The sequence below is a fragment of the Protopterus annectens genome, chromosome 7.part0, assembly GCF_019279795.1.
Source record: "Protopterus annectens isolate FY-2018-M chromosome 7.part0, PAN1.0, whole genome shotgun sequence".
Classification (NCBI taxonomy): Eukaryota; Metazoa; Chordata; order Ceratodontiformes; family Protopteridae; genus Protopterus; species Protopterus annectens.
In genome coordinates, this window is record NC_056739.1 from 1,051,074,563 (window position 1) to 1,051,089,882 (window position 15,320).

A 15,320-nucleotide genomic window follows, 5' to 3' on the forward strand; every position below is an offset into this window, starting at 1 on the left:
TATCATTTAGTAGCTTCCTCCTTCTATTGTATAGTTTGTTTATGGCTGGGGTCCACCAGACAGGACGTCTGCCTTTGGAGGATTGGGTCTTGGTTTTATTTGGGATCCGCATGATCCATGCATTCCCGAAGGTGTTCATAGAATGCATTTATAAAGGATTCTGCGGTCTGGGCCGTATTTTCCACAGGCCCGGGGGCTTTGAAGGATTCCACCTCGGTTTTGAGGAGTGTGAAATTTGCTTTAGAGAAGTTTTTCACTGTGGTTTTCTGGGCAGGGGGTGGGGTCGGGATGTGAATATCCAGTGAGATTAGTTTATGGTCTGATCTTACCAGTGAGGGATACACTTCTGGTCTGGAGCATAGAGTCCCCATGTTGGTGATGATCAGGTCCAGTATGTTTTCCCCTCTTGTGGGAGTGGTAACAAGTTGTTCCATAGCATTTGAGTTTATAAATTCTAGGAACCTTTGGGCTAGGGTGTTGGAGCTAGAGTAATGCTCCCAGTCTATGTTTGGGTAGTTGAAGTCGCCCAATATAATGGTGTTTGGAGAGACCTTCATATTTTCCAGTGTTCTCAGGAACTCCACTCACACAACTTGCTAGCAAGGCCTCAACCTGGTCTGTGACATTAATAGAACTTGTTGGCGGGATAGATTTGTGTCCCAATGACTCCCCCATCTGTGGAATATACTCCCTCTCCATGTCAAGCAGAGTACCTCTTTAGCCCTCTTTAAGAGGAACCTGGACAGCTGGATGGGAAATGGAAAATGTGCCCCCTGGGATCCCACCAGTGTCCCTGCTGAACAGAGGAAGCAGGTGCTGGCTTTGTGGAAACATGGACAAAATTCTTGGCTAGGCTTATAAGGACCTCCGGGCCAATAGCCTAGTATCATCCAATGAACCTATTGCACAATAACCAGTGAGCCATTGTTACTTAGGCGATAGGTTATTCTAACCATATAAATTTGCTTAAGACTTTCATACTGGTGATGGAGGAAAAGGTATACTGGTAGCGAATAGTGCAGTTCTCTTTTATTCTGCCTCATATGTTTGTGTCTGGGTTATATGAAGATTACTCAGTACAGCAAAATCATACAGAAGGATGAGCAGCAAGATAGCATAGGCCATTTCTTTTTTAGCATAGTAGGTTATAAAATCTTTGGCCATTTGAATCATGCTGAACCCTGTCTGTGTACATTGTAATGAGAGACTTGATGTAGGTGATTTGTCCAGATGACTTTAAAAATCTTGCAGACTTCGTAGTATGAATTGGTGAGTAATTCATAGTGGTAATAAGCAAGCCAGGAACAAATGGAGAAGTGACTGGCATATACTAAAACAAGCATGCATTTTGTTTTGAACACATTTCCTCATAGGTCCAAATTATTAAAGCAAGCATACATTTTGTTTTGAACACATTGCCCCACAGATCCAAATTAAACTATCAAGCTTGAGAAAGAGTATGCTGAACTAATAATGACTGTTAAGCTAACATAGTACAGGTCGGCTATTGTGGCATCAGGACCACATAGCACAAAGGGATAAAGCCCTGACTGCACCCAAGATGATCCATGTTCGAGTTGCCTCATGGATGCTGGAGGGACCAGGCAAGGGAGGAGAAAGCAAATTGCTGACACTGGCTCGACCCATTCTGGGGGGGGATAAGGCAGCTTGGCTCACTCTGTTTGGTGATATCACCACAGCTTACAGCCTTGAATGTATGCGCTGCAAGCAGTGTGACTCTTTGTTGAGGATTGTACAGGCACCTTGTAAAAGTCAGGTGCTACAGTAGAGCTCACAGGCTGTTAAGGTGATGGGGTTAGGGCAGTACACAGGATCTGTAGACTGGCCAGATAGTTAACATCTGTGTCTTACCTCCACCAGGGATTGAATAGTCATGGAGGGCTTTTGCCCTGCTGTGGGAATAAATGGATCATTTGGATGCAGGAAGGTAAGTCTTTGGGCCAATTACATGGAACCAGAAATATATAATAAGGTGCAGCATCAGGTCTTCGCCATTCTTGGTTAATTTGGCAGCACCACTGTGATTTCATGTCGGTCATAAAATTGGATAATATAACTGGGCTAACCAGAGAGTTCTGGAACATCCGTAGGGACTGGCAGATTGGAGTTGTGGTAGTTTCCATTTTGATTATGGTGGCTGATGATCCATTCTACCTGTTGATCATGCAAAGACTGAATGATTGCTTAGAAGGAATGTATTCATGGTGTCAAATGAGCGAAGTGTCGATAGCATTGCCATGACTGAATATAGTGGGTACATTTTCTGTTATGTGAAAAGTTATATCATTTCCATGATTGTAAAGGAGTCAGTGTTAAAAGTTAAATAGTAAGATTTGAGTGTGTTGATACAGTGATGTGGAGTATATACATTTTCCAGATTTTTTGAAAGAGGACTTGGACGTTCATCAGGCTTCTAGTTATGGACTGCAACTGAGAGATCACTCTTAGGTGAAGAAGTTATCATTGATAATTTCCAGAGTCCTGGAGACAGCTTTTCTTATTGTATTGTGGTTTATCAGAACCTGACAGGGAAAGGATTTGATGGGTCAGCTACCTTTAAAAAGTGGGTGTCAGGAAATAGGAGCCTGCAAGTAAGCTTTAAGCATCAGATGACCTTTTCTGATTAGACTAACATTTGTGCATTTTGAGGGGGTTGGGTAAAATTACAGGTGATCTTGTAAAATAACACTGATAGAAGTGATGAGCATGTTCTTAGTTGCAGTATTGTTGGAATGAACATGGAATTGTTCAGCAATTTTTGTTGTACTTGAGATGGGGGTATTAGGCTGTTTACATCTGTTATGGTGAATAAAGGGTTGAAAACCTTATCAGCACTGTTTTGTTGTTTAGGATTGTTTCTGTTTTTGCTTTGTTGAGCAGTGAAGCTGTGTTTTCTGCTGTTTAGCAGAATAGTATTGGTATGATTCCTGATATATGTACAGAGATTGAGTCAGTAATTCTGTTTTGTGTGTTTATGCCACAGTTTCTGTCAGTGGGACTTGTGTACATTCTCATGTGAAGCCATAGTAAGGACCTGGATTTGATGTGATGGTGCCTTATGCACAAAAGGGTGGAGTTAATGCTTCAAATTCAGAGTTCAAAAGAAAGAGAAATCTAAATTCAAGCAATGAACCCACTCAAACTCCTGCCCTGATGCCAAACAGCAGATGGTGGCAGCTGGTCACTGATGGTGCTCCCCAAGTGACCAGTGACTAAATTCTCAGTTGTAGATGATGTATGTCCTGTCAATTGAACTTTCTCTTCCAGAAGTTTTAGCTGTTCTGATAGCATAAGTTGGCTGTACTAGACTAAACAACTGTGTGTTGGGATGTGAAAACTGGTCCTAGGAATGCTGACTTCCCACGATCGTACGTTTAGTTTTAATGTTTGGTTTGAGCCACTGCAGTGAGCCTTCAACAGCATCATTAGCAAAGTCATGTGAAATATGAAGAGAAGTAAAATTAATCTGAATGAATGGAAGGCATTCTACCGGAGAACTAACTGGAGAAAATACTGTGGTAGCAACACTAAGTACTGTTCCACTGTGTCTCCCTCTTCTTTTGTCTTTCCCACTCCAGAATTCTTGTCTTTTATGGAATACATCTTTCTTGTGCATATTGCACTTTTCAACTGCCTTGCAGTTAGCTACAGTTTTGGGAGAAAAATTTAGAAGAGACATTTGGCAATCCTTGTAGGATGTAGGAGTATCATTATCCTGTATTAGATACAGCAGTTCCCTAAGTAGTGAATGCTAAATTATCAGATCAGTTCCAGAATTTCACTTGTGTTTTGCCAACACTTATTCCACCCTGTGTAGAAGGGCATACTAATAAGTAATGACACATAAGGATCACACTAGGCCACATTGTATTCATGTGTTTGAGGCTTTACTAAATCTTGCTGTTTAATGTCTTACATTCAACATGTAATAGTAGGAAAAATTAACAGCTTCATATAGCTGATATGTTAATCTAGCTGTTACCATTTTGTATCTGTATATACCCATAAGGTATTAAACGGCATGCTTTTGTTAAACTCCAGTGACTGGAATTGAATGTGAATCACATGATCTCCATAACATGCTAACATGCCAACGCATTCTTCCTGTCGGTAAGGGGGTATGTCAACAAGCTTTATGAGTTGATTTTTCAAAGTTACCAAGGAGATCTGGAAGCTGCTGCTAAGTTTTAAACGTTAATGAAAGCTGTACTGTGTATCCCATGTGAGTGGTAGCTCTCCTGAAAAAAAATTATAAATTTTCTTTAAGTACCTGTGCGGAATTAATGTGGTAGACATCCACATGTTTTCCATTTACAGAGATGCGACCCTGAAGCTGTTTTTTGTGTCTGTGTTAGGTGGTAATGGTCAAAACAAAGAGGAAGAATTAGGTGGGTAGAGGAAGGTGCTTTGTTTCACTAGATAGCTCAAATGACAATAATATAAACTAGTAGTATGTAAGGAGCTGACAAGAGTAAGTCTGGGAGATTTTACAAAGTCGTAGTCTGTAAATTAGGCAGATTCAGGCTAATGGTCCAGATGCTTTTTTATTTCTCTGTTGCTTTCCAAGTAATTAAATATGCTCACTAATCAGGGCTTTGTCTTTTCAGAGCTGATGGTGACAAAGCCATGGACAAGGACAGCTATAGGCAGGTAAGTTATTTTCAGTTTCTTTTTAATAAATTAATATATAAAGCAAAAACTTGTACTGCTAAGAAGAAAAAAACTGTATAGTCACAAAAAAACTGTTACCCCTTTACTCGTAAATGGAAAAATTCAAGTTTTAAGTCTGAGATATTCATTGTTGCTGACCTCGTTAGACTTAATTTTATAACTCCAGCAGTGGTGCATTGGGATAGTCTCACTTAAAAAAAAAAAAAAAAAAAAAAACATTTTACATGCCTGTATCTTTTTCATGTAAATCATGTCACTTTTTAATTGAAGTGACGCTATTTTCCATCTGATCTGACTAACCTTGTGGACAGTTTCCACCCACTTACTTCTAAAATCCCTAGATGACATTACTTAAAGGCCAACTTTTATAAACGTTAAAGGATGGGGTTTTGCACATATGCTGTGGTGTGCTAGGTAAAGTACATGAATGCAACCTCGCATACTACCCTGCTAATATTATTAATGGTAAAGTTCATTGAACTTTCAGTGCTGTCACGGGGGGAGAAGTGATTACTAAGGATTTTGTATTAAAAATCACACCTTAAGACACACACAGATGGGAAGAAAATGCCACACAGGACAGGAAGCACAACATGCTATGGGTGTATAAGGTAAGTGTGCAGCTGTGAATATACACTTTAACATTCCCAACACATGACATAGTGATCAACATGCTGAATGCTGTGCCTGTGACATTTGAATTAATGGTTCATTAGAGTTTCCACACAGGGTATTTTACAACCTTGGATAAATACAAATTCTCATTAAGTGGGTTTGATCTTCATAATAGTTGTATAAACTAGAATTTGTTATGATCACTCATTCCAGTGCTGACACATTTCACTACGTTAGTTCCATCTGCCTTGCTGTTCTGGATAAATACTTTCACAATTCAGTTCAGCATAACAGCTCTAGTTGGAGAACTCCTTTTATAAAGAGGCAAACCTTCCCTGAAAAATTATGTGAACATCAAGAAAAGGGATTTATAATGCCACATTTTCTAGTGTAATGCTCTCTCTAGTCTAGTTTTGTTTTGAAGAAGAAGACAACTTAATTCTGTTCTGTCTGTTCCTGAGACTGCTTAACTTAACCTTCTATTTGTCTTCTCTTGCTCATAAGGCAGCGAGCGGTCCTAAGTAACTTTGGTGTATGACAGGCATACATCTAACTTGAAAAATAGGAAAGTCAAACACTACAGACTAATTAACATTAGACTGCCAGAAAAAAATGTTAAAACTTGTAATAACTTGGCTCTTTTGTCCCAAACAATTCAAGGACAACTTCAGAGTTAGATAACTTCCTCCTTGTTGTTAATATATTTGAACAAAACAGCTGTAAAATGATTGATTGGTTAATAACTGCACTGTGACATTTGTTCAGCTACCATCAAAAAATATACAAGGACTACATACAGAACTATTTAATCATTACATATTAACCATTGTAACACTACTGCTTTATTTACATAGCATGAAAAACCACCCTGGATGCAACCTTGAATGTAAATATATGTGAAAAATGCACATGTTTATATATGTCTCTGTACAAATATGTAAATGCTTACATCAGTAACCGTTGGAGTACGGTTTTGGAAATGTCTGACTAGACTGGAGATTAACTCTAGTTTTTCCAAGGAACTTTTACATTTTTGTGATCAGACTGATTGCAAGTTAATGAAATTGATCATGAAGGACAGTGATCGTAAGTTAAATAAGTTGGAACAGGACATTAAGTTGTTAAATTAGTGTATTACTAATGATTTATTGCTTAAGTCCTATAAAGATGAGTACATCAGTGTTTTTAATAAAACTGAAACTGGTATTTCAGAACAAAGAAAGAAGAAGTTGGCAAGGGACAAACTTGAATATGAGAAAGTATTTTACCCCAATCCACCCCTGCTATTCAAGAGCCATCAAAGTAAGAGAGCTTTCGAGACTGAGTGAACAATGGAAGTTGATGATTCTTTAACAAATGAACAGGATTTTTCTTATAAAATGCACACGTCCAGGAGAGGTCAGAGATACTAGCAAACCAGCAAAATATAACACCCACAGTAAGGGTGATCAGCAGCAGAGGCCATCTACAAAGAAGGTGGGGCAGGGGCAGGAAGGGATTAGCAAAAGTAGCCTAATGGCCCAGGTTACTAATGTGCAACAAGGTTACAACTTTAAAGTATTTATCCTGAGTCTTATTAATGTAACTTACGGGTATTTGAGTTTGATTAGCAAAGGATTTAGCTAGACTCAAAACAGCTTTAGCGTACTGAAGTTTAATCACCGCTTTTGTCCAAGAAAAGACTTAATCAGAAACAAAATTTAAACCATATAATTACAAACACACACACACACACATATATATATATATATATACTGCCATTAATAATGTAATAGCCAGTAACAAATGTATATCAATTAAAACAGGTTAGATAGACACAATTGCCAATTAAAAATTTAAATCCACCATTGAAAATCGCTATTAAAAAATTCACTTAATAATGGAGGGGGCGAAGCAGGGTGAGAAACCACTGATATTCGACAATAATTCTGTGAGTTCCAAGATTCTGATTTTTTAACTTGTCTGGCTGCAAATTATCTGAAACTCAATAAGACTATTAGAACTAGGTTTCAATTTTATACCTAGTCATAGAGCCAGTTGCACTAGAACTATTTTAGGTTTAAAATTTTTCACAAGGAAGCTTAATTTAAATTTTTGTTGAATGATGTTCACTTTAGTGGCAAGTTTACAAAATCATCAGCGTGCAATCCCTCATTACTGCATATGTTAGAAATTTTTGAGTCATCTTATGAGAAAGATATTAGAAATGTGTTGAACAATAAAAATAAAAAGTTGTTTAACTTAAATGTTGAAGAAAGGAGAGTTTTATATGATTTAGAGAAGTGCACACATAAGATTTATGAGGGCAGAAAAGGTGGCAGTTTAGTAGTAATGAATGTGGAAACTTATAATAGCATTGTTGATGAAATAGTGAAAAACGGTGTTGAATATGTTGAAGTGACTTTGACATACAAAAAAGTTTTAAATTTATACACAGTTGTTTATATGAATGTTTTTGAATGGTGAAATTGATTACAATGTATACAGATTTTTGCATGTTGAACATCCGAAAATAGGTGTACTTTTCGGTATACCTAAAATCTGCAAGAATGCCACCCCCCCCCCCCCTTGGACCAATAGCTTCTGCCCCACATGGTAGTACAGATGGAATATCTTTGTTTCTTGATTCAATCTTTAATCCTGTTTTGCAGAGATTAGGTTGTTACATAAAGGATTTGTGGGACTTTTTTCTTACTGTGGTTGTAGTTTTCCTTTTTACTTCCATACCCCAAGATGATGGATTGGAACATTTGAGGTTATTTTTGGCAAAGTACAAAAACATAAATCAGGATAAACATTCAATTATATTGCTCCTTGATGGAAATTTTATTAACAAACAACTATTTTTTTGTTATAAACATAAAGAGGAGTGGCAGTGAGCTATACTATTGCTCCCTACTTTGCCAACTTGATTTTAGGGTGGTGAGAAATTGAAATGTGATTTAGACTAGTACATTATTTTGGTGTCATTTTTTATAAGAGATTTCTAGACAATTTATTTTTTATGTTTTCAGCAGATGGTTTGACTTGGACAACTTTATAAAGGAATTAAATGATAGTTCTAATTTATTACATTTTGTATTGGGAGAAAAAGGCAAGTCAGTGAGTTTTTTAGGCATTCAATTGACATGGGACAATTTGTCTAAGACTTCTGTTAGTAAAATTCACTGAAAGAGTACTTTTTCAAATTATTTGCATTATTCAAGTAATCAGCCCTATATTTATTAAAAATAACATTCCTAAAGGCCAATTTATTAGGACTTCTAGGATGACCAACAATAATTTGGATTTTGATGAGGAAGTTAAATTTATTATAACTTTGTTTATAGAAAGGGGGTATAGTTCTGGTTTTCTTTATAATATTTCACAAGAAATTAGGTCTAAGAAAGTAGATAAATTTGCACCCATTTTGACACATGGCTTTAATAACAAAAATTATATTCGTAAAGAGGTTATATCAAGAAAGTCAACAAACCAGAACGTTCCACGTTTTGGTCTTGATATGACCGTAGACAGTGCCAGTATTAATAATATTATAATAGATACTTCGAAGATTATTGAAGGCAACAGTGACCTTATAAGTTATTTGGTAATAATCCATGTTTTGTATATAAAAAGAGTTGTTTAAAAAATCTTTAAGAACACAATAACACCAAGCTATTCATCACTATTACTTCTAAAAATAGGGGCACTTATAAATGTAATATGTGTTCTGCATGTAGGTTTATTAATGAGGGTCCCTTTGTCATGTTGGAACATCTCAATTTTACTGTAGAAGTGCCTGGTAGGTTTAATTGTACTTCTAGAGGCTTAGTTTATATTGCTATCTTCGGCCAACACACAGACCACAGCTACAACACAAGTGAAACGATTTATTAGAAGGTTTAGCGCTTTCTTCCCCTGATAGGGACTTCCTCAGAACAACTTACAATTAATTACCCAACCCTTAAATACACATAAACCCAATAAATAATTAATTAATGAAATAATCACATAATTACATTAATCAACTAAAAACCATCATTACAAAACATTACATTAAAACACCATGAAAGTGCACACAAATAAATAAATACAAATACATAAATTTTAATATCATAAAATTTCTTAATGAAATCTTGAAAATTTTAAAAAAAACTTAAAAAAAACATTACGCAGGTCCTAACCCATTAACTGTTTTAACTTTAAAATGCATGCTATATTAGTAGCTCCATTGATTCTTGGATACTGAGTTGCATCTAATCTTAATTGCCACTTCAACTCACAAATATCCAGGTGCAAATCCACAATTTTCCCCTGGGGGGTCCTTCAACAAATGTTCAACTACCAAAAACTTAAAGCAATGGTCATCATGTTCCTTAATGTGTCTATATAGGGCATTAGTTATTCTCCCTTTCCTTATGTCATTAATGTGTTCACTAATGCGATTTTTAGTAACCTACTAGTCTTCCCTACATAAAAAAGGGACACTTTTGGCACTTGGCCATATAGACAACATTAGAACTACCACAATTAAAATGTCCTTTTATGGTAATGTTCTTACCATTAAATTTAAACCTCATTGGTTTCCAAAATGTGGCTACACCAATTGCACCTCCCACACTTACAATTCCCTTTAGTTCTATTAGTATCTCCACTAAAAGTACCCTTGTTCAGCTCAAAAAGGTTTTTAAATGACATATCCTTTTTGAACACTATCTTTGGGGGGCCTTACCCACTTTTTGCTCAGTGCTGGTGTCATAACTCAAGATGTCCCAATTTTTAATAATAGCCTCGGATATCCTATTTGCATCTAAGTTAAAGGTTGTAATAAAACTTAACCATAATTTTTACAGCCCTGCCTTCTATTAATGTCTTGCCCCATAACAGGCACTATGCCACCACCCAATATTGGCCTATAAATACCTGTCAAACATTTTCCCACTACTTTCTCAATTATGTTATCCAAAAATTCATTGGGGTGTATCCCCTTTTAACAAACATGTTGGTTATAAAATTAACTTCGTCCAAAAAGTCAAAGTCGAGGCTCAACATTCTGGCCGCTCTCACCAGTTGCCCCTTGACTATTGACTTTTTTTGGTGCATGGGGTGCCAACTACTGAATTCCAAATAAGAATTCGAAAAAGTGTTTTTTTTTTTTAATTTTGGAGCATAATATTCCTTTATTACTATCCCAAATCAAGTCTATGTCTAAATATGATATATTCTCCTTACTGTAATAATTCGTAAACCGTAAAAATTTTGCAGTGGTATTAATATAAATCAAGAATTTATTGAGCTGTCCTTCAGTGCCTTTCCACAACAAGAACAGATTGTCCAAAAACCTGGTATAATGCAGGACATTCGACCAATGCACACTGTTCATTAAATACTCCTGTTGCCAAAAAGACATAATGAGATTTGCAAATATGGGGGCACATGCTGCCTCCATTGCAACTCCAGTTAACTGCTTAAAATACTGGCCTTCAAAATGAATATAATTGTTGCCCAAAACAATGTCCATAAAAGCAGTAATTTTATTTATGTAATGTTGATCATATATACGCCTTTTAAGCAGCTGCTTCTCCAACCATTGAATACCCTCATTATGAGGTATAACGGAAAAAAAAATTACTACATCAGTGGTCACCATTATCACCCCAGGAGATACCTTAATTCTTTCCAATTTTTCCAAAACAATGCCAAGAATCCTTAGTGATGTACGTAAATTTTAATAAGTCCTTTTGCATGCTGTAATCTAAAAAGCTACTAATAAAGCATGTCTTTGATCTGTGACCATCTACTATAGGGCGAAATTTTACCCTGGATAAACCTTTATGAATTTTTGGTATTCCAAAAATGTTAGGTACCATGGGGTGTTCATTATTCATATATTCAAATTCATCCAAACTGATCTGGCCCTGATATATCATCTAGGGCCAAGTCAATCTTCCGATAGGCTATATAAATCTCATTTAGGAAACTTTCCTGATAAGTTCCATCCATTAACAATGAATTCATTTTATCTAAGTATTCACTTTTATTCATCAGCACCACCCCACTTCCCTTATCAGGTTTCATGATACGGACTGTTTTGTCACTAATAAATTCTCTTAAAAGCTCTTCTTCCTTCACAGTCAAATTACTGCTATATTCCAACTGGGGGTGTTTAAAAAATTGCCTAATTTCCCCCTCAAAATTTTTTTCATATAGGCGTATAACATTATTTAAGGGGGGGATTGAAAGCACTCGGTTTAGTTGGACTACCTTCACCCACTTCACCGATACCCGTGTAAAACATTTTAAGTCAATTAAGGTGTCTACCACGTTCCCCCTTCTAGAGGGTACAAAAGTAAAGCCTTTGGCCAAAAAGTTTGCATGATCAACTCCCGCAACTTTAGTGGAATAGTTGAAAATCTTGAAATCATTTTCACTGTTATTAATAACAATGCATATATCATTACTTTCATCCCTAATGTTCACATTTTCAACATGCTGAGCTAACATATATTCAGAATTATCACCATCAAAGTTAAGCTCAGGGCTATAATTTTCAGTTTCACCAGTATTATTTAACATTATTCCAACAACATTTCTCCCACCAACTAAGTGATGTGTGGCTAGCTCTATATTATTGATTACTAAAGGTAATTCTTTTTCAATACAATTACCCACGGTACATGTGGATAAGCTGTCATCAAAGCCTTCTAAATTAAAATAACATGCATTACTTTCCATGGTGGATGCATCATCATGCCGCAAATCCAATACATTAACAACATCTAAAAGACTAAAATTGTTTGCTCCATTTGAATTAAAATTTATTTTATTTTATTTTTATTTAACATTTGTTGACCGGGAAAGTCCGACTAGGTTCCACAGATCCTGTTTTCAGCGGAGTCCCGGGGAGAAATGCTCCAGAAGCATGTCTTTAGAATGTGGGAGGAAACCAGAGTACCCGGAGGAAACCCACGCAAACGCAGGGAGAACATGCAAACTCCGCACAGAAGGCACCCCAGCTGAGAAGTGAACCAGAGAACCTCTTGCTGTGAGGCGACAGCATTAACCGCTGCACCACTGCGCCGCCCAAAATTATTTGATTAATTTATTATATCAACGGTTGCCCCATTTGGGGAAGTAATAGGTGCCCCTGTACCAATATTGGAATCAATCACTTCCAAACCACAAATGCCACTTGCATAAAAATAACCTTCTGCTTTAAAAAAATCAGTTATGGTGAAATCCATTAACTCGTCTGCAGATAATTGACGTTTATTGCACTTTATACCCACTGCAACAAGGCTCCCAACTTCAGTGACCTTTTCAATGCTTTTGTCACAAACTTTCACTACATTTCCTGTATTTAAGTCATTTACAGTGTCCAAATCCACCCCATTTGGGGAACTCAAGTACGCCACAGTGTCACTGTCTAACTCAGAAATTACCGTCTCACAAGATTTTATTAAAAAATGTTATGATATTAAAATTTATGTATTTGTATTTATTTATTTGTGTGCACATTCATGGTGTTTTAATGTAATGTTTTGTAATGATGGTTTTTAGTTGATTAGTGTAATTATGTGATTATTTGATTAATTAATTATTGGGTTTATGTGTATTTAAGGGCTGGGTAATTCATTGTAAGTTGTTCTGAGGAAGTCCCTATAAGGGGAAGAAAGTGCTAAACCTCTTAATAAATCGTTTCACTTGTGTTATAGCTGTGGTCTGTGTGTTGGCCGAAGAAGTTCTGGAGTTGGTATTACTGTTGTACTTATATTGCTATCTTTTCAGTTTGCCCAGACTTCTATATTCGGATGATCACTAGAAGCCTGGGAAAGAGAATTAAAGAACATGTGTATGGTATAAAGAGAAAAAAACAGTAGAAATGCCCTCTGTAGATATACTGTTAATTGTAATAAGTTTAAAAAGTTTTATTTGCTGTTTTAGAATCTGTCCCATTGGATGAAAGGTGTGGGAATTACAGGAATGAAATAGAAAAGAAAGAAGCTGAATGGCAAGTTCGTTTGAATGCTGATAAAATACTGGGTTTTAATAAAATAAATATAAACAATTTCTTAAAGGACTGACGACTAGTCATTAAAGATTTGGAGATTGCAATCCAATGTATTAAGTGAATTTTTAATAGTGATTTTCAGTGGTTAATTTTTAATTGGTAGTTGTGTTTGTTGTTCATTCGTAGCAACCAAACTCAGCAAGTACACGGCACCAAAAGAAGTGTCAAAATGCAAAAAAGGAATGCCAGCCCAAAGTGGTGTATACAAGACAAATTTTAATGTGACATAAACAGACCGGTTTCGGCAAAAATTACCAAGCCTTCCTCAGTGTAACAAAACTTCCACAAATAGCCACATGTTATATACACAACAGTTGATTGGTAAGCCAACATGATTGGTCATAATTGTTCATTAAGCCCAGGGAGGAATAACCCCCCCCCCCCCAATTTAATAATCCACTTCTTTTCTTTCATATTTAATATATTGTGCCAACCAGCTTTGTTGCTTTTCTTACCAGTGACTCCATCTATAACAGTAAATCTAAACTTGGCTGTAGGGTGATTTAAAACATGCTTATAAAGAGCACTAGTTGCTTTTTTATTTTTAATATCACTCGTGTTCACTGATACGAAGTTTCACAGGTCTCAAAGTCTGTCCTACATAAAACGCAGAACATGAGCAGGTAGCCAGGTAAACCAACCATTCACTAGAGCAATTAGCAAAGAACTTAATATCATAGACCTGGCCAGTGTTCCTGCTAGGGAATTATTTGGTCTAATCTAATCTACATCATCTTGCTATGATGTGTTTGATAAGTTATCCAAAAGTATGAGGACCATGCGCACTAATGTGTGGCATCTTCTCGGGTGGGGGATCTCTCACTGAGCCATTATCTGTTTATTTGACTCAATATCTCTACCCTTTACTCAGTTATGTTAGGTTCCGGATTCAGGACACAACGGAGTTCCTGCAGATCCTTCAAGATACCCAACTCGAGCCGAGTTGGTTTTTATGTACCCTAGATGTCTCAGCCCTATATACTTATATTCCACACTGGGCAGGACTGTTAGCATTGCAACATTGGCTAACACTATCAGAACTCTACCCACCAGGTTTTAACACCTTTTTATTGGAATTAACTGAGCATGTACTAACCAAGAAGGTTTTCTATTATCAGAACTGTTGTTATTTACAGATGCAGGGTACCGCCGTGGGGGCTTCATTTGTCCCTATATATGCCAATCTTTTTATGGCATATTTGGAAGAACAATTGATTTATGATCCCCTTCACAATCTGTATTTGCCTGAGATTGACATTTGGCGTTGCTATTTGGAGGACAGCTGTTTAGTATGGAGAGCTGATGTTGCATTTCTAAATGAATTTTTGGATTACATGAATAGCAATAAATGGGGCATTCATTTTACATGCAACTTTGATTTAAACCAGATAACCTTTTTGGATGTTCCGGTTAGTAGAAAATCTGATCACACATTGGATACACGGGTCTACCAGAAATTTCCGGGATATAACGCTTTGTTGCATGCTTCTAGTCATCACCCTCCCCATATCAAATGCAACATACCTAAATCCCAATTTATGAGAATCAAGCGTATCTGCTCTGATTCTGAGACTTATGAACATCAAAGGCGTGACCTGGTGGGTAAATTCAGGGCAAGGGGGTACAATTCTGGCACCATTACCATGGCTTGTAGGGAGGTATCTACATTAGATAGACAGGATCTACTGAGATATAAGGATAGAACCTCTTCCCAGGACTCCCATATCAGATTTATTACTACTTATGGGCGTAACACACCTAAACTTTTACAAGTGATTCAGCGTAATTGGAACATCTTGATGGGACATATTAGGCTTGCCCACATGTTACCGGAGAGATGTCCTTTTGGTTATAGGAGAGGTAGAACATTGGGTTCTTTTTTCGCTCACGCGGTCGAGTGGGCATTCAAAAGACATGCGTTGAATGGGCGTGCCTTTCTTGAAGGTTGGGTGTCAGGCTG

The 15,320-nt window shown here is 36.8% G+C and overlaps 1 protein-coding gene across 3 annotated transcripts in view; it reads left to right on the forward strand.

Annotated features, from left to right (window-relative positions):
• The window catches only part of FANCD2 (FA complementation group D2), a 1,694,389-nt gene that overhangs the window by 705,836 nt on the left and 973,233 nt on the right, over nucleotides 1–15,320 (forward strand). For all 3 annotated transcript variants that reach the window (XM_044077594.1, XM_044077597.1, XM_044077595.1), the window contains exon 20: nucleotides 4,629–4,671. In XM_044077594.1, coding sequence (XP_043933529.1) covers nucleotides 4,629–4,671 — 43 coding nt within the window. The remainder of the gene's footprint in view (nucleotides 1–4,628; nucleotides 4,672–15,320) is intronic.